This window comes from Oreochromis niloticus, linkage group LG4 (genome assembly GCF_001858045.2).
Source record: "Oreochromis niloticus isolate F11D_XX linkage group LG4, O_niloticus_UMD_NMBU, whole genome shotgun sequence".
NCBI classification, from domain to species: Eukaryota; Metazoa; Chordata; class Actinopteri; order Cichliformes; family Cichlidae; genus Oreochromis; species Oreochromis niloticus.
In genome coordinates, this window is record NC_031969.2 from 22,613,496 (window position 1) to 22,633,789 (window position 20,294).

Genomic DNA, 20,294 nt, shown 5'->3' on the forward strand with positions numbered 1-20,294 from the left:
ACACACACACACACGCACCCCACCAGAACAAAGTAAGATCGTAATTTAAGACAGTTCGGATAACTTTCAGAAAGCTGCAATGCACCAACTGAAAAATCTACTGTATATTTCTAGATCAATCTAGCACTTTTGTCTTCCTCGAAAGGAATATTTTTCACAAGCGGGGGCCGTGGGGGGCTCCGTGCTTCTATAAAAGGAATGCATTTTGAATTAGCATGCTGACGCAGAAACTGTGGGTGTATAAGAGATGACACTCGGCTCTGTCTCGCTGGACACATGGGGAAGCAACTGGGTTGGTGAGATTGTGATTGCCTCTCGGCGACTGGAGACTCTTGAAAGAGCACAAGAGATGAACACAACAGAGAAGTTTTACCTTCCCGTTGATGGCATTCTCGAAATGTTGAACTCTCTCACCGGGCATCAACAATCAAGCATTACGCACCCAGATCTTCAGAGCACCTCACTCGGTCCAGTGCTCCAGCACCCCAAAGTCTCAAGCATAGCGACAGGCATGGGGCTCGTCAAAAAGGTTAAGGGGTGCTGGAGACAGCAGGATACGAGGATAGTTGTGAGTAGATCCTCAAGTTCTGGCAATCGGCAAGTGTCGGCTGATCGACTCCCGAAGAGGTCCGTGGACCTGCTGGAGTTGCGTTTGACTAAGCCCAGAAATTGTCATAGAATAGTTGTGCTTGGTGCACCCAGAGTGGGTAAAACGAACATCCTCCGGCGGTTCATGGGAAAAGACTTTGAGGAGAGCTATGAGCCCACAATCGAAGACTTCCACAGAAAGCTGTTCCACATAGGAGGAGAGGCATACCAGGTCGATCTTCTGGATGCGGCAAGTGAGAGGGACTTCCCTGCCAAACGCAGACTATCTATCCTGACAGGTTAGGAATCAGTGCTGTATTAAATTTGTTTTAAAGGGATGGTGGTTTTTTGTATTTTGAAAATGAAGGCTAACTACCTTAATTTACATCTGATGTTCTTTGTCTCTCCAGGTGACATTTTTCTGCTCGTCTTCAGTTTGGATGACAGAGAATCTCTGAGTGAAGCCTGTGAGCTGCTCAGCGAAATCAAAGCTGCTAAGGCAAAGTTGCTGAAATTAAAACGGCCAATGAGAGTGCCGGTCATTGTATGCGGCAATAAAGGGGACTTAGACTCAGAGAGAGTCGTGAGACGGCTAGACGTGGGGAAAATCCTCGGCGAGGATATCCCATTCTTCGAAACCTCTGCTAAAACCGGTACCGGGCTGGACGCGATGTTCAGAGCCCTTGCCTCTCTGGGTGGACTACCTCACGAGACCAGTCCATCGCGACATCAGGTCATACCCATCCTCACCTACCGGTCGCTGTACGTCGGCCAGCGAGGCAGGAGGGGTAGCCGTACGCGGGTACTCTCTGCGCCCTGTGCCGCAGTGGACCCTCTGGCGCGCCGCCCGAGCTTCAACAGCGACCTGCAACTCGTGCTTGGATCAAGCACCAAACACAACAAACCCGAGAAGTGTCAGATTCAATGAATTGTGAGACTTCTCGACAAACAAATTGTAGTAGTACGCTGCAATATGGTATACGTAAAGAGTTATACTCTGTAGCACCTGGCTGGACCAGTGCATTCTTATCGTGTTTTTTGTATATACCTGTTCTATAACCCTGTAATAAAAGCTAAATATTTCTATCTTGCGTATTTTGTGTCCTTGCTTTCCATCATTCCGTTTGTTACAAAACCTTTAAGAATCTCTTCACAAAGAGACGGGCACGGCCAGATTACGCACACTGACGTAAGCAGTCAATTCTCTTCGAGTGATGATGTAAAAACCTCGCGCGTGGGAGGGAGTTCAGAGGCATGGGTGGATGATTCAAACGCAGACCTTCAACATCTTCCAGTATCTGTTGTCAGTCTCGAGAGTTTTTGCACGGTTTGTTTAGAACGCCCACGGCTTAGTGAATGGCTTAAAGTACCGAGGTGCTACAATGCCTGGTGGTGTACGCGGTGGTGTACGCGCTTGTGTGTCACCATGGTAGTTGGAGGAAACAATGAGTGATAGCGCATGATTTATTAAAGAGGGGAAGGTGGGCGAAAGGAGAGAGACGGAGTGAGATCAGCACCATGGAGAGAGCACAATGATTATTCAACTCGGCATTTAATATTACTGACACTGACAAGTTCAGTATATTTGCTTAAAATAAACCTCTCCAAACAATAAAACTGAAGTGGATCAATAAAACCCACTTTGGAAAGCTAAACTACAAGTCACGATGAAATAAAAACACGAGCTACTGACAAAATTGTCTGGTACATTCACAAATGAGCATCAGAATGGGGAGGAAAGGGGATTTAAGTAACTCTGATCACAGTGAACCCATCTTTTAATAGTTGCTAAGGCTTAAATCATCTCAAATTGGTGGTCAACATGCCTCCACGGTCAGATTTCAATCTACTAACAAGGTTTAAAAGGTGCGATGTACCCATAAGTACTTTTTACGTGACAGGGCACTAGCTGGGTTTTCAGTTGAATCATAAAGATCTGTATTTCCAGACCAAGTTCATGGATAAATAATGATGTTCTGAATATGTCTCATGACAGTAAAGTCTTAATATGATCAGTTCCTTGAGATAAGACTCAATCCTTTTAAATGGACTAAATATTTATTATTTATTCTCTCATGATGGTGAGTTTTATTGTACGCACAACACAAATTTCTCACGTCTCTCCAGAAGTACCACATTTCAAAGATCTTTATAAGCAAACTCGACAGTGACTATGAAATTTAGAGACTTAGAAGTGAGCTGGGATCAGTTTAAAGCTATATATATCTAGATATCCCTTTACGCACCAGGAAATTAATGTTCATCCATCTGGTATGATTTCCAGGGATTTGATAAGACATGCAGCACCTGAACAAAATGATTGCTTACTCAGAGGCTTTTCTTGGTATAATATAATTTGTTCACCCTCTAAAACTTCCCACTCACCGTGGACATTTGCTGAAAAGACTATGACATCAATCCATAACAATTTCCTGTTTATTGTCAGAGATATAATTATGATTAAACGACAGCAACAGCAGCAATTAAAGCTTTAGTGCAAAGTGCATCCGTTGTAGTAATGACTGCATGAAAGCATCTGGAGACTTAAATCCAAGACTCGTTCTAACCGGTGGGAGAGGCAACACAGAGATAACACAATATGCTCGATCGCTGCTGGGCTGCAGTCATTAAAGATAAAGTCAGGTTTGCAATGGTATGGAAAATGATGAAGAGCCTTCACTAACACGTTTAAAAGGTGTAGCAATCAAAACTGTTGGTTTTTATATGTTTTGACAGCCACAAGCTTATCTGCTCTATAAACATTTGTGTCATTGAAGGTTGGAGGTGTTCTTTGTTCGTCTGCCAGCAGACTCAGAGTGGTCCCCGTGAGGCTTTAGGGGAAATTTGTCTCTCCAGCTCCACCAGGAGAGCTGGAAGGATGCTGTCCAGTAAGGCCAGTCCTTCCCAGGAGCACCTCAGACCCCTGACAAGGAAAAAAGAAAAAAAAAGACACAAATGATTTAACCTTCAAGCTGTAGAGACGTTTTAAATACCGTGTGCTGGGGAAATCAGAACAGACTATTCCCCTTATTTTCTGTCACATCATGCACCAAACCGCTATACAATAAAGGAAATATTAGCGAATAATGAAAATAATTGTTAGGTTGGCCTCCACACAGGTGAGGAAACTTAAAGAGAAAATTAAACATCATAAATCACCTGTCATCAAGAATCAGCTGTCCGCTCTGTAGCAACTCTTGGATGACAATGGATTCACCAAAAACTTCATCAAGGCCATTTTGTGGGCTGAACATCTCCCAGTGCTGTTAACATAATTAAAACAACAACAACAAAAAAGTCTCTGCGAACTGAACCTTATCTGCCGTGACAGAAAATACAACGAAGGGTTTATTTTGTGTGCTTTACCTTGTGATTAATGCCCTCAGTCATTCTCATTCCCATCACCAACACCTCCTCCAATCTGCCAAGCAAACATCTTTCATAACTTAAACTGAATACAGAATAGCAAGGACAGAACAGAAAGAGTAAAAGGCTTGAATACAAGTCTCATAATAGCATCTCACAAGGACAGAATGTTTGAGAGAACAAGCACATGTGCCACGGCCTCAACGCTCACTGTGTTAAAATACACCGTGGACTGGCTCAGACTTCACTGCTACATTTCACATGCTGAGAGCATTTCTGGGCATCTGTCTCTGCCTGGAAGTGCAACGGCGTACAATTCAAGATGGCCAAGCGGAAGCCGCCTCCGCGTCCCGTGTCCCCTCTGCCGCACTTCACGGATCCACACGTCAGGCTCCAGAGTCTGGGTCCGGGCCTCTCGAACAACACCTCCCTCCCCCAGAGGAACAAACCGCCCATGTGCTCCTGTGTCAGAGACAACAATATAAAAACCACCGTTTCCAACAGGAGCATAACAGGAGTGATTTAGTGCTTTAGATCTAAGTATTACCTGGGCCGACACCGATGTATTGGTTTCCTTTCCAGTAGCTTATATTGTGATGACTCACTGAGTTCTACATTACACAGAGAAAAACATTTACTGAGTGTTTATGAGGGAGAATAGTAAAACTGTCATATTATGGAGATTTAATGAAGACAGAAAACCAAACACAAAGTTAAAAAGAAGCTTAAAAATAGAACTTAGTAGACTCTGCTGGGGAAAAACAATATAAATCTTTGGTTTTGGATAGAACTGCACATATAAATCTCGCTCAATAACCTCGAAAACATCTGATGACTCTAAATTATACAAGAAAAATATGGATGCCTATAAAACAGAGGACTGAACATGTAGTTTGTGGTATTTTGTTTTACAATTAAGAGTGAAGGGAGACTTTTTATTGCATGAACTGTAAACAGTGAAGCCACTATCAGTCAGATTGAGATGACTTGAGCTTTGTGATATGGCACGTTATTCTGAAAGCAGCCATCAGAAGATGACGACACTGGTCGTAAAGTGATGGACATAATCAGGACAACACTCACATAGACTGTGACGTTTAAACAATCCTGTCGGTACAAGCATCCTCTTACACCATTATAAAACCACCAACAACCTGAACTGTTGCTACAAGGCAGGATGGATCCATGCTTTCATGTTTATGTCAATTTCTGACCCTACCATCTGAAAGCTGCAGCAGAAATTGAGACTCATCAGATCTGGCAACATTTTTCAATCTTTTATTATCAAATTTTGATCAAACCAAATTGTAGCTTCAGTTTCCAGTTGTTAGCTGACAGGATGGCATCTGGCATGCTTCTTTAAGATGTGGTGTGGTGTGCAGTCAGAGATGCTCTTCTGCATACCTTGGCTGTAACGAGTGGTTATCTGAGTTACTGTTGCCTTCAAGTCAACTTGGTCATTCTCTTCTGACTTCTGAACATTAACAAAGTGTTGCTGAGTGGTATTTTCACTTTTTCAGGCTATTCTCAGTAAACCCTAGAGATGGTTGTGTGGGAAACTCGCAGCAGATCGGCAGTTTCTGAAATACTCAGACCAGGCCGTCTGGCACAAATAACAATGCCACATTGTGAGTCACTGAAATCAGCGTTCTTCTCTTAATTCGGACGCTCACTTTGAATTTCAGCAGGTCGTCTTGACCGTGTCTACATGCCTAAATGCAATGAGTGGCTGCCACTTGATTGGCTGTCTAGGTATTTGTGTTAATAAGCATTTAAACAAGTGTACCAAGGAAGTGTTTTTCTTTTATTTATTTTCTCTTTTCATTCTCTGAACCTTCCTTTGATTTAACATATAATTTTGTGTATAAAACGGATGCATCATAAGGTGAAGCGTTAAAGTACGGAAAGGAGAACGTTCTTGTTACAGCAAAGACTTACATGTCTTGCAAAATTCGACACCTCGTACTGTTGAAAGCCATGCTGGTGCAGAGTCTTCCTTGCACGCTGGTACATTTCCGCTGTCACATCCTCGGAGGGCATCGTCACTGCACCGCACTCAACCTGTTTAAACAGCTGAGTGCCTCGCTCCAGGGTCAGCTGGTACAGAGACACGTGATCATCACACACCCTTAGCAGCTCAGACAACTCTGTTTCCCAGGATTCAACGGTTTGTTTGGGACGTCCGAACATGACATCCACCGACACCCGACCAGGGCACAGCCTCCTGGCCTCTTCGATAGTCTGCAAAGCCTCGTGAGAGTCGTGGTCTCTTCCCAGACTTTTCAAGTCCTCATCCTGCAAAGACTGAAAATAGAAAGTTTGATCAGTGTTGTTCCATAATATGAAAAAAAAGTTCTCACCTTACCCCTTCAGAATCAAATGATTAACGGAATTTTCAGAGTTACATCACCTCGAAGTACATATAAGTGGGTCAACATTTTTGAATTGTGTTATTTTTCTAATATTATCGAGTCAGGAGACAGACAGATGGAAACATTAAACCCTGAAAACAACATTTCAGCTCTGTTCCAACTGAAATCTACAATATAAAATCCAAATTGCAATTTTTATTGCATGCAATTTAATGTCTATGATGCAGAGCAAAAGAAACAAGCACTGGTACCCTAGATGTGTGATTTGGACGTGACAGGGCTAAACTTCAAAAAGTGCGTTTTGAGTAAATGTTAAAGGCCATGTCATCACACAGAAGAGGGGATTTTCAAAAAAAACATGAACACAATGATAGGCCTGGAGTGTAAAGTTGCAACCAACCACTAAATGCTGAGTAAAACAGCTGGAAGGCACTGCTTTTCCATAGGCTTTCATGAGCACCCGAGGATTACGCTCACCTGGACACCGATGGAAAATCGGTTCACGCCGGCACGGCAGTAGTCCTCTAACCTGGACTTTCCCGCAGGAGTGGGGTTGACCTCGAGGGTGACTTCGGCCTCATGTGAGAGATTCACCTGCCTGGAAACAGTCTCAAGGATCGCCGCAAAGATGGAGGGGTGGGCCAGGCTTGGAGTCCCACCACCAAAGAACACTGAGGTGATGCTACAAATGAAAACCAGAGTGCGATCTCAGCTGCAGGTTACAGTTACTGATTGTCAGGTTTAATAAATGCACATACCAGGATACTTGACTGAGTCGCAGCAGTGTCTCAGTCTCCCTCTGAAGGCACTTAGTCATGATGTAGTCATTGTTGTCTTTGGATATGTACTTATTGAAATTGCAGTAGGAGCACCTCCTGAGACAGTAAGGCCACTGGGGGAGGAAGAACCTTAAGAGTCATGACACAGCCCACTTATGCTTAAATCAGGTGAGTCAACATGCAGTTACGGATATATGTGCGCGTGATGTTCTCAGAAAAAGAAAAAAAAAAAGAAGCTATAGCTCACGTGCACATAAAGAGACGCCTGTTCTGTGATTTGTGGAGATGCCGCACATTCAGACACATCTTTGGTTACTTCTCCGCCCGAGAAGTGCCGCAGTCGGGGAGGGAAGACACGACTGACCGCAGTAAATGTGCGTGTCATCATTTTGGAGACTGCGTTTTTTTCTCCACGGGAGATTAAATTCTCTGACCTGAACCAAAGGTTACCTCACTACCCGGCTTCATCACTCAAACGGTATGCGTAGTAGTTACAAAATAGCGTAAAGCCACTTTGTATTTACGCCGTTTGAAGGTGCCGTCAAGTCGCTCCAACCGGAAATACATGGAGCGATTTCCTCTTCATGTTCCCAGTTTGGCCACAGCGGGGCGCTGTTTTACCACAGTAAGAGATACCCGAAGCACAAGAGGGTCAGCCAGGTTTGTTTGTTTTTTTTACCCCTTACATACTGTTCATATTTCATACTTTCCCAGAATAGTTACTGATACTGAATTTTGAATTAAAGTTCAATTTATAATCTATAAATAACCCGTCTGACATAAATTAGTGGATGCTAAATCCTTAATTAATGTTTCATAGAGCAGGGAAAACATTTTAGTTTTCAGGTTTGCAACACTTGCTTTTGGTGAAAAATATCTATTTTCACACAACATCGTCTCCAGTTTTACCCAAAACATGAAAATATTGCAGAGATAATGATTTAAATATATTCTAAAGCGAAAGCAGAAATAGAAAAGAAACTCCTTGAACTCTTGGGATTTATTATATAACCATGTATGACCTTTACAACCATTAAACACTACGATCAATGTTATGTCATAAGAAATCTCTATAAGTACCATCTGCAGTTATCATTATTAATGCAACATTAATCAAAACTTGTAATAGAAAACTTGCAGCGGATGTAAACCTTGACTGTGTGGGACTTGCACATGTGTTATGACACTATGAGACTTTCAAAATGAATAATTTCTTTGTTTTTAATTTTTTTTTTTTTACATTTCTTGTCCAACTGTAATACATTCATATTTATATACGTAGCATTCGTCCACTCTTACTAACCACAGTGCCTTTAAACTCCACCTGGAATGGCCCTAGCCAGGATTGAACCAGGAACCTTCTCTCTGTAAAAGTGAAATAGGTAATCATTGGCATCAAGGCACTCTTTGACCTCCGCTTGTCATGTAGGTGATATATTATAACTCCTATTCTGTCTTTGCACTAACCTGGTCAAATGTGGCCCTTGAACTCTGTCACAACAGACAAGGCACACACAGTTTTGCAGTTTCAAGATCCCCTAAAATTCACAATTTTCCTTGATTTTACTAATGGTAGTGAATCTGAAATACATCTGGATAGATACACGTCAAATTTGACCCCAAATAGCCTCACTATATATAAAATTTGCAAAACCATCAAACAGTATTAAATATTTATAACAGGGTATTTTTTGCTGTTGTCAAAGTTTAAAATGGTTCAAATTTGACAACATGCTGGAAGGTGAATAGTATTGTTGGTAGTCTATGATTTAGAGATTGATTTTAAGCTATTTCTGACTAAAATATGATTTATATGGGGCTTATATTGAAAATGACACAGCTTATTTAGGAGCCTAAGTAATCTTTGTTGGGTGCACCTGTTCAACTGCTTGTTATTACTTCTAGGCTCAACTACTGTCATTCAGCATTATCAAGATGTCCTAAAACTCTCTGAAAAGGCTTCAGCTGATCCAAAATGCTGCAGCAAGAGTACTGACAGGCTCCCTATTACATCCAGAATTGAATTTAAAATCCTGACCCTCACATTCAACGTCTTGAATACTCAGCCCCCACTTTGTCTTAAAAACCTCACAGTACTGTATCACCTCTACAGAGCACTCTGCTCTCAGACATTGGGAGACAGGCACACTCTCTACTTTTAAGATTAGGCTTAAAACTTTCCTTTTTTGACAAAGTTTATAGTTAGGGCTGGATCAGATAACCCTCAGTCCTAATGTAAACCTTCCCTTTGTGGGAAGGCTGCTGGGGGATTCCCACAATGCACTTTCAGTGTTTCTTCTTAATTCACCTTTTTATGTGTTTCTAAATCACTCAGCATTTAATCATGAGTCATTATTAATATCTAGTTCTCTTCCACAGCGTGTCTTTATGCTGTCTTCCTACCCTCACTCCCACCTGGTTGTGGCAGATAGCTGTCCCTCCCTGAGCCTGGTTCTGCTGGAGGTTTATTCTTCCTAAAATGAAGTTTTTCCTTTCCTCTCACCAAAGCCATTACTCATGGGTTCATATGATTGTTGGGATTTTCCTCTGTTTTCTCTGTATAGTTGTATAGTCTTTACCTTACAATATAAAGCGCTTTGAAGCAACAGTTGCTGTGATTTGGCGATATATATAATTGAATTGAATAATGCAAATATCTGGCACCAACTTAGTGGACTGACACATGTAGCCATAGTCAAGACAACCTAGAGACTTTCAAAGGTATGGTTGGGCTGATCCACTGGTAGATTATGTGGGAATTCTTATGAGCATAGCTGATACATTAAATAAAGACACGAGTCTATATTTGGAAAATAAATGTGTGTCCCACTAACACATGATGAAACTAACTAATGAGGTATTGATTTCCCCGAAGCCCAGCACACAGACAGTAACACAGCGTAGAACAGCTGCTTTAAAAGCTGATTATTTTTAAACTAAAGATTAAAAATCTAAATCCGGATTACAGGCAATAAATGTCTTCATCACTCTGATATAACTGCAATCATCGATCCCTGTCAGTGCTACTCATCTTCAGATGAGTCTGATCCTCACTCGATAATTCAAATCAAAACAAAGAAAACATGCACGTAAAACTGCTCTTATTTACTGCAATATAATTTCCAAAATAAGACAGTGTGCATACATGCAATTAGTAATAAATCTAAAGCTTTAATTACACATAGATTAATATTAATGTCAATAAATGTGAATATGTTCACTGCTAGCATCCAGCCCTGAGGTCATTTTCCACTTAATGTAAAATCTAGTGACCAGTTATCTAATCAGCAGAGACAGTGAGGCAGACAGAGGGAGAGACGGGAAACACGCAGGAATATGTTTTCACTGAACTCAAATGTGTGAAGTCGGTTCAAGGAAAGGTTTTAATAATTTCCAAATTAAAAAAACAAGCAAACTACTGAATCTGTGAAGCTGCCAAATGGATACAAGGAAGAAAGGTAAGCTTTCCAATAACCATGCAAACATGACAAAGAAAGGATTTGATGTGGTTTCTCTTTACTCTAGGCACAAAGGCACAAAGGGGAATATTCTCAAGTTGCATGTTAGACAGGGACTGTGGGAAAATAACTAAAGGTGGAGAAGGAGGAGTTGAACCTTGGGTTTAACTTTAACAATAAAAAACAAACTACCCTACCTACTGTTAGTTAGATTTTACTGCACACATGTAGCATAAGTCAGTTGTGAAAGTAGGATGAAACAGACACATGCATGCGCACAGCCCTATTCAAAAGTACTTTGCATTGCACTGATATCAGAAAAAGTATAAAATAAGCCAAACACAAACAATATGGTGTTAATGATGTTAATTGCTGATATTTTAGCTTCTTTTGACATTTTTATTGTTTTCTGTAGAGTTTATTACACACTTTTTTCAAATATCTTTATCAATCTGATCCCAATTGAATGTTTGTTTTTTAAAATTTTTAAAGGTGGTGCCATAGAATTAAGGCTCATGGTGGTTGGTAGCAGTGGACCTTCTCAGTTCCTACTAACCAATTCCATACTTGGGAGAGAGGTGTTTTCTAAGGATGTCACCAGCCTTTCTGGCAGCATAAAGAACAACGGTGAGCTGGCTGGTAGACGAGTGGCAGTGATCAATGGACCAAACATCTATGATAAGGATATATCTAAAGCCAAAAGGAAGATGGAGCTAAGGAGGTCCAAGTGCTTATCTATACCTGGTCCCCATGCCTTTCTTGTTGCCTTTGACATGGAGAAAATCTCCCCCAATGATGTGAGAACCTCCAGACTGATGAGGGAACGCTTTGGAAGACACTGTCTGAGACACGCCATGGTCCTCCTGGCATATGAAGGAAATCAGGATAGAACTGCCTTGGAAGACAGGGTGAAGAAGAGAGATTGGCATCTGCGAGAACTCATCGAGAAGTACGGCGGACGCTTTCACCTTTTCAACAAGAACTGGAGAGATCGAAGTCAGGACAGAGAGCTGTTGAAGAAGATAGAGCTAATGGTTGCCTCGTTAGGAGGGGGCTGCTTCTCCAGCAGAACTTTCCAGAAGGCAGAGGACTGTGTAAAGAAGGAGGAGAATAAGCTTAGAAAGCAGCGAGCAGCAGAGATAGAAAAGGCATGGGCTGAGATGGAAAAGCAATACATGGAAGAGGAGTTGTATTTCCAGAAGGATGCCTATACGGCTAATATTGGCGCAGAGATTAGAGCTCAAGCGGAGATCGACAACAGCTGGCTCAGGAAGTCCCTAGCCAGAGGCCTGGGGACGGGTTTTGTTGTGGGGGCTGTGATGGGTGCACTGGCTGGGTCTATAGAGGGGCCAGGAGGGATGGTTCTCTATGGGATCATAGGTGGTGCAGTGGGTGGATCAGCAGGGGGAACAGCACAGGTGGCAATAAAGCATATGGACAACAGAATGGCTCCGAATGCAAGACTGAACTTCAACTCAATCTTTATCAACCGCTTCTTTGCAGCTCCTCGTACATGACATAGAGAACTGACTGGTGACCTGATGAAAACAAGAAACTTACTCTTTGTATCCAACTTCCGTTTAGGTAGCTTTCTGACTTACTTGATAACAAAATAGATAGCCGTCTCAAGCCCTCTTTCATCTGAAACACATTGTAACTCTCTGTATAGTATGCCACTGTTTTGACAGAAAACTTGAAAGGTTTCTTGTGGCATCAATTCAAACTGTGACAGCCAGTTTAAACTATAAATGGGCCTATTATAAATAAATGAAGCTGTGATTTTAGCACATTTATAGTAGATTTGTGTGAACCCTTTACATTTTATTCAACCTCCACCTCTTCCTGGTGCCTTGCTGTGGATTAGTTGAAGTGCAGCTCAAATAACATGTAGGGCGGAGTCTTAGCTGAACACGCCATTGTCTAAAGCGCTGCCACTTTCCTAGACAATCCGCATACCTAAGTACACCTGTTCAGTGTGAACCAGTGAAGTTTCTGTGTATTATTAACTAAAATCACAAGCCGTACAGACACCGCTCCTACCCAGAAAAGATCAACTAAGTAAAGGTAAGATCATATTTCTTTTAATACTTTTCAACAAATGTGTCTGTTTTCACACAGTTACCTGTGTGCTGATTTCCTGTTAGTCCTGTCAATCTTTTATGGGCGTGTTGCATAATCTTAAACTGTTTCCTTTGTGAGTAAAAGGGAGACCGAACTGAGGATTGCACACTATATTAAAACGATCTTGAGAATTTAGTGGGTTCATCTTTGCTTTGAGACGTAGCTTCCTCATGACACAAGAAAACTATTTGGCTAATACCAGTTTGACTGCATATTTTGCTGCCTCTGTTTGTTATCTATCTGCTGTTGCTCACACTGGCTGTGGCAGTGGCAATCAAAACACGCAGAGATAGAAAGGGATAACGGGGTAAAGTTCAACGACAGGGCATTAAAATATAATCATGTCCAGTTGTTTCTGCCTCTTTACTCTGTGTAAAATGAGAGTAATCCATTCTGTATGAGAACACAATGTTAAAAGTACATGCCACCCTGAATTCCAGTGAAAATATTTCTGCCATGAGTAAATCCACCTTCTTTCACGCCTTTACGTTGTCAGCGAAAAGTGAACTGAATACTGAATATTTACTGTTGTTTAATAAGCACAGAATTTAAGGTCAAACCTTAAGTATCTGTGTCTAAAATCTTGGGCTGTGGTGGTACTAAGGGGTCTGAAGTGTGCCTAGAAAATATCCCTCAGGTCATTGCACCAACACCACCAGCCTGAACTGTTGATGCAAGGAAGTGCGGATCCATGCTTTTGTTTACTCCAAATTCTGATTCTAACATCTGAATATGGCAACAGAAATTGAGAGTCATTTGTCCAGTCTTTTCTTGTCTAATGTTGGTGATCCTGTGCAAACTGTAGCCTCCGTTTCCTGTTCTTAGTTTACAGAAGTCGCACCTGGTGTGGTCTTCTGCTATTGAAGCCCATCTGCTTCAAGGAGATGCTCTTTTGCATACCTTGGCTGTAACAAGTAGTTATTTGAGTTATTGTTGCCTTCCTTGAAGTAGCCATTCTCCTCTGACATCTCACTGGATACGATCTCTTTTTCAGACCATTCTCTCTTACCTAGAGATGGTTGTGCAGGAAAACCCCAGTAGCCCAGGGTGATTTTCTGCCACCAAGTACTATGCTACCTTGAAAGTCATTTAAATTACATTCTTCCCCATTCTTATGCTCAGTTTCAACTTCACATCAGTCTGACTATTTCTACTTGCCTAAATGCACGAGTTGCTGCTATGTGATTGGCAGATTAGATATTTATGTTAAAGAGCAATTAAATGGGCGCACCTAACAAAGTGGCCAATCAACGTATGACTGATACACTTGAAAAATCATAAAACATATGATAAGCATCTTGTAATATGAGTAACAGTGACTAGTACTTTTGATACTTGTGTACCGTCATGGTGCTTAAGTAAAATCCTGAATGCAGGATTGATCTTTTACACAATTATGTGTTAAAAACACAAATTTACTTTATAGTACTTTTAATTACTATAACTGTTAACAAGATGGTTTCATTGCATTTGTTTATCAAATGACTTCTGTTGGCACTTCTCACTTACTCTTAGGTATCACTTTTGGTTTATTCTTTGCTTTGCTATTCAAACACAACACTCCCTCACAAGACTTCAATATGCAGAGCAGGAAAAAGCTCTGTTTCTTACTTTTTCTGACATAATTTCTTTTTCAGATTATGGCCTCTACTATCTGCTTGCTCCCTGAGAAGCACTTCTTGTGCTTCCTGTGTAGGGACATCTTTACCAGCCCTGTAACCATACCATGTGGACACAGCTTTTGCCTGTCCTGCCTGTCCAAATACTGGACACGACATCAGTCGAAATACTGCCCTCACTGCAGGAGATTGTTCACAGACAAGCCTGACCTCAGTGTCAACCACATACTCGCAGACGTATCTGAAAACTACAGGAAGTCTCGACCACAGAAACCACCAGATGAGGAAACGGTACTCTTTTGTCTGTTATCTAATAACAGGTGATCTAATCTAATAAATCTAGTGTATTTTTGTGTGCTGATACAAAGTGTTTGCACATTCACAGGTTATAGATGTTAACCAAATGATTCAGGAAAGGGTGCAAAAGATAGAAAGACTGAAATACTCTCTCGGGCTACAAAAGGTGAGTGGAAATATCTATAAAACTTAAACATGAATAACATAATTTACATTTTTTCTTTATTTTACTTTGATCTGTACATCATTAAATGATGTTGCTGTCCAATCAGAACTCTTACCTCAGAGAGGTGCGAGAGAGTCAGAAGATCTTCTCTGCCCTTGTAAATGCTATGGAGAAGAGCCATAAAGCAGTTGTTGCTGCAATTGAGGAGAGGCAGAAAGAAGAGGAGAGCAGGGTAGAAACACTGGTCAAAGAGATCGAACAGGAGATTGAGGAGCTGAGGAAGGAGACCACAGAACCGGACCCTCAGATCTCTGGTGATCAGAGTGACGACGTGAAGCGACCTGCCAAGGTAAGTTATCTCCATCTACTGCCGAATGCATGATGATGATGATGTGATTTGAAGCGTAATTGTAAAATCTTTCCAACACTGTGAATGCTATTTAGCCCTGTGAGATGAAGGACTGGTCCAAGGTTACCATAGAAACTGATCCTTGTATTGGGGTCACCAGAAGAGCACTGTCAGACGTGTTGGAACAAATAAAGTTAGAAGTCAACAGACTCTCCAAAGCTGGTGAGTGATGCTTTTTTAATCTTGCGTGCGTCATATCAATCTTATAGGATAAATTAATTGACATTCATTTTTTCCCCCTGTTGTCCATCTTTAGAACTTAAGAGAATCGAGAAATACTCAGGTAAGGTTCTCGCTGTGCAGAAATACATTTTATCAAATTATTAGGGATTGAAGATTACTTTTGTGGATAACATCAAAAACCATAATTCAGCTTCATTTTGAGTTCAAAATTAAACTGCATGAATTTTCCGCTGTTGTGAATAGCTGAAAATGGTAGTGCACTGTTTGACTAATTCTTGACTTTTTCCTCTTTTTCTCCTTTCTTTGCTCTTTTTTTCTTTTTAGTGGATGTTAACCTAAGTGCTAAAACAGCCCACCCTTTCCTTTGGGTCTCAGATGACAGAAAACAGGTGAGGCACACGGATAAGCTTCAGGAAGTACCGGAGAACCCGAAGAGGTTTGACAGAGTGGGAAATGTTCTGGCCAAAGAAAGCTTTGCTGGCGGGAGGTGCTACTGGGAAGTGGAGGTTGGGGAGAAGATAGAATGGACCCTAGGTGTTGCCAGACAGTCCGTAAACAGGAAAGGCAAGTTCACAGTGTGCCCTGCAAATGGTTTCTGGACCTTAAGCCTGAAAGCTGGAGGCCAGTACATTGCAAACACCTCTCCTGTCACCCAGTTGGCTCTAGACCAACGACCCAAGAAGTTTGGAGTGTTTCTGGATTACAACGAAGGTCGCGTGTCCTTCTACTGCGCAGACTCTGGAGTCCACATTCAGACCTTCACGGATAAGTTCACAGATCGGCTCCATCCGTTCTTCAGTCCTGGTCGCATGCATGGAGGCAGAAATGCAGCTCCTCTAGTCATCTGCTCAAGTTTTTGCAGCATCTAAACCTCATTCCAGTTTAAAAAGAGTTATTTGTTGGTTTTTGTTTTCTCGTTAATATTCATCCAGCCTGATTAATGTCTTTATTTATTTACAAAGCTATTGAACAATGAGCCACATTTTCCCTGTCAGAGCAGGCTACTGAACAAGATGGTGCGAAAGGACTACGTCAGTACACTTGAAAACTTCAATCAAACCCATAAACAGACTGAAAAAAGAAAAAAGTGTGGCAGAAAATAATAGATGGCTGTCATAAATGAACAAGTGAGTGAAAGTAGAAAAAAGAGGATTGCTGAGTTGGATGGATGCGCAGGGCTGCAGGGTTGGGACAGAGGTTGACGAGAAGCAGGGAAAGCGGGGGGGAGGGCACTGTAAAACAGCAGGGCATTGTGCCCGTACACCAGGCACTGGGAGACACACTCAAACACATTCACGCATTCACACACCGACACAGTCGTGCACAGAAGCGCGTGCTTCAGCCCACCGCCACACAGACTCACACTGGCATCTCGCAGGGCAGCCCCATCTCCAGTCCTGTCCTGGGTGTTGGAGCTGATCGTCCCTCTCTGCTGCAGTTCACCAAACCTCAGAGAAGAGAGAGAGAGACAGAGAGACGGAGAGAGCCTCCCCTGCTCTCTGGCCTTACTGTTGACTGAATTGAATTCTCAGGGTTGTCATTCACAACTTCAGGCATTCATAGCTGAACTACAAAACCTACGGAGCTTCAGGCAAACCGTAAACTGTGGATGATCTCCGGGAGGAGCAGTGAAGGTTCAGCGACCTCTATTTCAGGTAAATATTCCTCATAATAACCATTTAATTAATAATGTTTGGATATTTAAACATTTTCCAAATGTCAGTAATGTCTTGACTATGACTTAAAAGCAAATTTATGCGATGTGCTTTGTTAGTTTGTTAGTTTCCAGCATATGTATGTACTGGAAGTGGCTTTTCTTCCATTGTATTATCTGCAAAACTTCCTAGGAATGAAATGGACATTTTAGTAATGAGATCTGGGAATATTCCAGGGCCCTCTGTTATTTTAATATGGGTTATCCACTGTCATCTGCACCCAACATCACAATAATCTTTCAGAATTATACTTACTGGAGTCAAAACTCAAACTAAATAACTGAACTAAATAGTAAAATGCATCCCATTGGTACTCAGTGTCCTGCTACATGTGTATCGATATTGTTATGAATGGATCGTATAAACAGTATTAGTAAAATTGTAGCTGTAATAAACAGAAGACACAGGTTCTCCTGGCCCACTCGACAGGCTTTCATGAAAGCTGCTTGTGTTCCGAGTCTCCTCATGTTTTTCTGAGATAATCCACCACCCGGCAAGGCGTAGCTCGACACCCACAGTCGTGTCAAAGAAAGCTATTCTCTGCGGTTCTCACTGGAATCCAACAGGCCTCCCAGCCTGATTCCAAATATTTATGATAACTATATGCTCCAGTAGTCTTTTCATACTTTACTAATGTTATGCTAGTGGCTGTTGTGGTAAATAACAACAGCCTGTGATGTAATATCCAGTGTGTCTCTGAGAGTTTTCTTGCACTGCTTGATTGATTGCGAAGAGAATAACCCGGCTGGTGCGACTATTTTATGTTTTGTTAATTTTAGGATAGCAATCCACGTCAAACTCAAGCTGACCTCATCGACGTCATCATCCACAGGCGGCGGAGTGGACCACGGCATTTCTAGCAACATAGACTGTCACATTTCTTTGTGGGACTATAAGTTTGGCCTGTGCAGAGACTAATATATCAGAGACAAGTCCATCTGACTCAAATAACACCTTTCGCCATGGCTACCACGGGCATGCAGTTGCTGGGTCTGATCCTTTCCATAGTGGGCTGGGTGGGTGGGTTAATAGTTTGTGCCATCCCCCTGTGGCGGGTCACCGCCTTCATCGGTAACAACATAGTGACAGCTCAGATCATTTGGGAAGGCCTTTGGATGAATTGCATAGTACAGAGCACAGGTGAGATCCAGTGTAAGGTGTACGATAGCTTGCTGGCTCTGCCCAGCGACATGCAGGCTGCCCGCGGCCTCACTGTGTTGTCCATCCTGCTCTGTGGCCTGGCTCTGGCTCTGGGGGTCCTAGGAGTCAAGTGCACTAAATGCATCGGCGTAAACAGCCTTAAAGCCCGCATTGCTCGCATTTCCGGCTCTCTTTTTGCCATCGCGGGGTTCCTTTACCTTGTGCCCGTCTGCTGGACTGCCCACTCCATCATCAGGGATTTCTATGATCCACATGTGGCAGCTCCACACAAGCGTGAGCTCGGCCCTGCCCTTTACATCGGCTGGGGGGCGTCAGCCTTGCTTCTAATTGGGGGGTCACTGCTCTATGCGGGGTCAAGTCCTCCCGGAATCCCAGGCTCTCCCACTTTCAGCAGTGGAGAGAGCAGTCCACGCAGGGCACCTGCCACACAAGTCAAAGGTTATGTCTAAAATGTCTGAAGGCCTTCCACAAATCCACCCCAAATGATGTCAAACCTGTCTTTTCTCCTCTTGACATTGATTCATGTCATTATTTTTTATTAAGTGTCACTTTGCTTTTGTTTTCTTTGAGAAACGTCACAGGAGGCTGAAAACTGAACTTGTTTTATTATTTCATACCTGATACCCTTCAATAACATTTTTTCTCTGTCTGCCAGTTAAATACAATAAAAGTTGTATCCTCTGTGGAGGAAAAATGGTGTGTGTTTACATTTGTACCATTACATATCTAAAAGCTCCTCAAAATACTTGTTTTACAAGGAAAAACCTTTGAGTCGTTTATGCAAACACTACGAGGGGTTCTGCTGAATGGAGAAGAACAATAGAACAATGGAGATGTGTGTGCATTTGCATGTGGTGCCATATTTTTCAGTGTGTGTGTGTTGTCCTGTCTTCCATCTCGTTTTCCTTATCTGAGTTACTCTACACGGCAGGAACAGAGAAAATTACATGATCCTTTTTTCACTTCATAAAGCTCCTGCTATTTCTTCTAATAAAATCACACATTGCTCCAGCAGATAACTGTATGATAACAAGCAAAAACCAGATCGAGCATGAATCACTATCTGCCTTTGCATGTGTTCATGTAGTACAATTCCAACCACCATCTTTATTCATATTATCCTTGTTCTTAAACCTGATTGATTGCACTGTAGGTGACTGTAAATGAAATCGTAGTTGTGCGGGCATACATTAATCTATCAGTTCCTTTGCTTTCTGTCCGTGACAGCAGAAGACAGAGCAACACAATGCCACTCTATAGAGCATTACAGCACCACAATAACAATAGCCACTAGTGTTCCAAGTGCCAGGTAGTGACTCATACATGACCTAAGTAGGCCTATACCAGTGCTGGTAGAGTAATGATGTGAATACTGTAAGTCTGTGGTATTTTACTGTACGCTTACAAAGAGGACAACAGAGGGAGACGAGTGCACTAGTTACATTGTAAATAATGAATGGAGTGCTTCAAAATGGCTTCGAGGTATGGTGTCAATGCAATTCTTAACAATGACAGTAACAAAGAGTTAATGCAGAGGTTGACTATATGAAAATGAACTAATGAGCTAATTAGTGTATCATTTACAAGGAGGCGATAACTGCACACGTCACTGATGCATTTGAGACAGTTCATCTCAGATCTACTTTCTAGAGCTCTAGAGTTCCCTGAGTAAATACAAACACTGATAATTGTCTGTGAAGGCTTTTGGTGTGAGCACTGCAGTACGTGTGCAGTGGGGTATATTTTAAAAGAAGTAAGGTGCACTCTGGACAGGTCACCAGTTCTACATAGGAAGGCCCCAGTTGGCCTGTGGATTTGAACCCAAGATGTTGCTGCTGTGATCATCACATCACATTGCTGCCAAAGTCAGATTCCTACATGCAAACTTTTACTCAGATAAAAGGTATCAAGAAATAACTCACTGTTTGTCTGTGTTAGACCGTTACATAGAACTGGAGGATTTTGATCAAGCTTTTAAGTGATTTGCTGCATGTCAAAGTGTCCTCATGAAAATCTAAACTGCCACGGTTGTTTAATTACATTTTTGGATGTTGTTGTGC

The 20,294-nt window shown here is 42.0% G+C and overlaps 4 protein-coding genes across 6 annotated transcripts; 3 read left to right on the top strand and 1 right to left on the bottom strand.

Moving 5' to 3' along the window:
* The first annotated feature begins 11 nt into the window (after nt 1-11).
* On the top strand, nt 12-1,674 carry rasd2a (RASD family member 2a). The gene is made up of 2 exons (XM_003441983.5): nt 12-887; nt 999-1,674. The coding sequence occupies exons 1-2, from the start codon at nt 248-250 to the stop codon at nt 1,514-1,516; spliced, it is 1,158 nt and encodes a 385-aa protein (XP_003442031.3). The 5' UTR covers nt 12-247; the 3' UTR covers nt 1,517-1,674.
* Nucleotides 1,675-3,006: 1,332 nt separating this feature from the next.
* On the bottom strand, nt 3,007-7,524 carry rsad1 (radical S-adenosyl methionine domain containing 1). Of its 2 annotated transcripts, XM_003441982.5 has the most exons (9): nt 7,353-7,524; nt 7,085-7,218; nt 6,804-7,008; nt 5,893-6,258; nt 4,502-4,565; nt 4,269-4,416; nt 3,955-4,009; nt 3,748-3,851; nt 3,007-3,511 (listed from the first exon to the last, which is right to left on the bottom strand). In XM_003441982.5, the coding sequence occupies exons 1-9, from the start codon at nt 7,491-7,493 to the stop codon at nt 3,400-3,402; spliced, it is 1,329 nt and encodes a 442-aa protein (XP_003442030.1). In that variant the 5' UTR covers nt 7,494-7,524; the 3' UTR covers nt 3,007-3,399. The 2 variants fall into 2 exon arrangements, 1 of the variants encoding a protein (XP_003442030.1); XR_003219639.1 differs by lacking the exon at nt 3,007-3,511 and having other exon boundaries at nt 3,791-3,851; nt 4,166-4,416.
* Nucleotides 7,203-16,456, top strand: btr02 (bloodthirsty-related gene family, member 2). 2 transcript variants are annotated; one of them, XM_013269556.3, is made up of 8 exons: nt 7,812-10,563; nt 11,056-12,627; nt 14,322-14,594; nt 14,689-14,766; nt 14,873-15,115; nt 15,211-15,337; nt 15,432-15,458; nt 15,683-16,456. In XM_013269556.3, the coding sequence occupies exons 3-8, from the start codon at nt 14,325-14,327 to the stop codon at nt 16,225-16,227; spliced, it is 1,290 nt and encodes a 429-aa protein (XP_013125010.1). In that variant the 5' UTR covers nt 7,812-10,563; nt 11,056-12,627; nt 14,322-14,324; the 3' UTR covers nt 16,228-16,456. The 2 variants fall into 2 exon arrangements, with proteins under 2 accessions (XP_019213405.1, XP_013125010.1); XM_019357860.1 differs by lacking the exons at nt 7,812-10,563; nt 14,322-14,594; nt 14,689-14,766; ... (2 more) ...; nt 15,432-15,458; nt 15,683-16,456 and adding an exon at nt 7,203-7,273 and having other exon boundaries at nt 11,056-12,622.
* Nucleotides 16,457-16,726: 270 nt separating this feature from the next.
* Nucleotides 16,727-18,931, top strand: cldnk (claudin k). The gene is made up of 2 exons (XM_003442112.5): nt 16,727-17,013; nt 17,853-18,931. The coding sequence occupies exon 2, from the start codon at nt 18,036-18,038 to the stop codon at nt 18,681-18,683; it is 648 nt and encodes a 215-aa protein (XP_003442160.1). The 5' UTR covers nt 16,727-17,013; nt 17,853-18,035; the 3' UTR covers nt 18,684-18,931.
* Nucleotides 18,932-20,294: the final 1,363 nt, after the last annotated feature.